Here is an 810-nt window from a genome sequence, read left to right on the forward strand (position 1 = left end):
CAGTTTCAAACCATCCCCCCGTGTCCTGTCCCAGCCGGCCCTGCTCAAAAGATTGTCCCCGTCTTCCCTGGGGGCCCCCTTGAAGCCCTGAGCGGCCGCACTCAGGTCCCCCCGCAGCCCCCTCTTCCCCAGGCTGAACACCCCAGTTCTGGAGTTTCCCAGTCCCAGAGGGGAGCAGAGGGGCCCGAAGTCTTCAGGGAGAGGCCAAAGCAATAAAAGAGAGCCCAGAAGGACCCTCGGGACAGAAGCATGAAGGCAGCAGCTTATTCTTCCCGAACACCAAGCGATCAGCAATCACCCCTTGGCTTCCCCAGGCCCCCCCGAGACTGGTTGGACACCACCAGCCAGGCTCATCCCAACGAAGTGGGAGAAGGGGCAAGGGAAGACCAACCCCAACCAAGCCACCTCTATCCTGCAGACGCCATCGCGGGGGCCGCTGCAGGAAGGCAGGACAAGACCCCGCTTGCTGCTCCCTGCGGCAGGGGATGGCCCCAGCTGGACACACATACCTGCGCTCCCTGCTTACCTTGACCAGTTTCCCATTTATCTCTGGCAGCTCCCCGATTTTCCTGTTGTCCAGCATCCGGATTTCATAGGACTGCCCTGAGGGAAGGAAGACAAGGGCACCTCGTGGTTAGTTGGGGATAGACCTTCGCTGCCACTCCTCCTCCAGCGTTTTCACATCTTGCTGCCACACTAGACACGCAATCTTCTTATAGAGTCATGGAATCATGGAATCGTTTGGGTTGGAGAAGCCCGTTCAGCTCCCCCAGCCCAACCGTTCCCCTACCCCTGCCATCCCACCCCCAA

At 60.0% G+C, this 810-nt stretch overlaps 1 protein-coding gene across 1 annotated transcript in view; it reads right to left on the minus strand.

Moving 5' to 3' along the window:
• Window positions 1–810, minus strand: part of LOC104129736 (transcription factor CP2) — a 36,839-nt gene that overhangs the window by 12,676 nt on the left and 23,353 nt on the right. The window contains 1 exon segment of the mRNA XM_035898275.1: window positions 527–603. Within this exon segment, the coding sequence (XP_035754168.1) occupies window positions 527–603 (77 nt within the window).

Source organism: Egretta garzetta, unplaced genomic scaffold (genome assembly GCF_000687185.1).
Source record: "Egretta garzetta isolate BGI_Z169 unplaced genomic scaffold, ASM68718v1 scaffold1080, whole genome shotgun sequence".
NCBI lineage: Eukaryota > Metazoa > Chordata > Aves > Pelecaniformes > Ardeidae > Egretta > Egretta garzetta.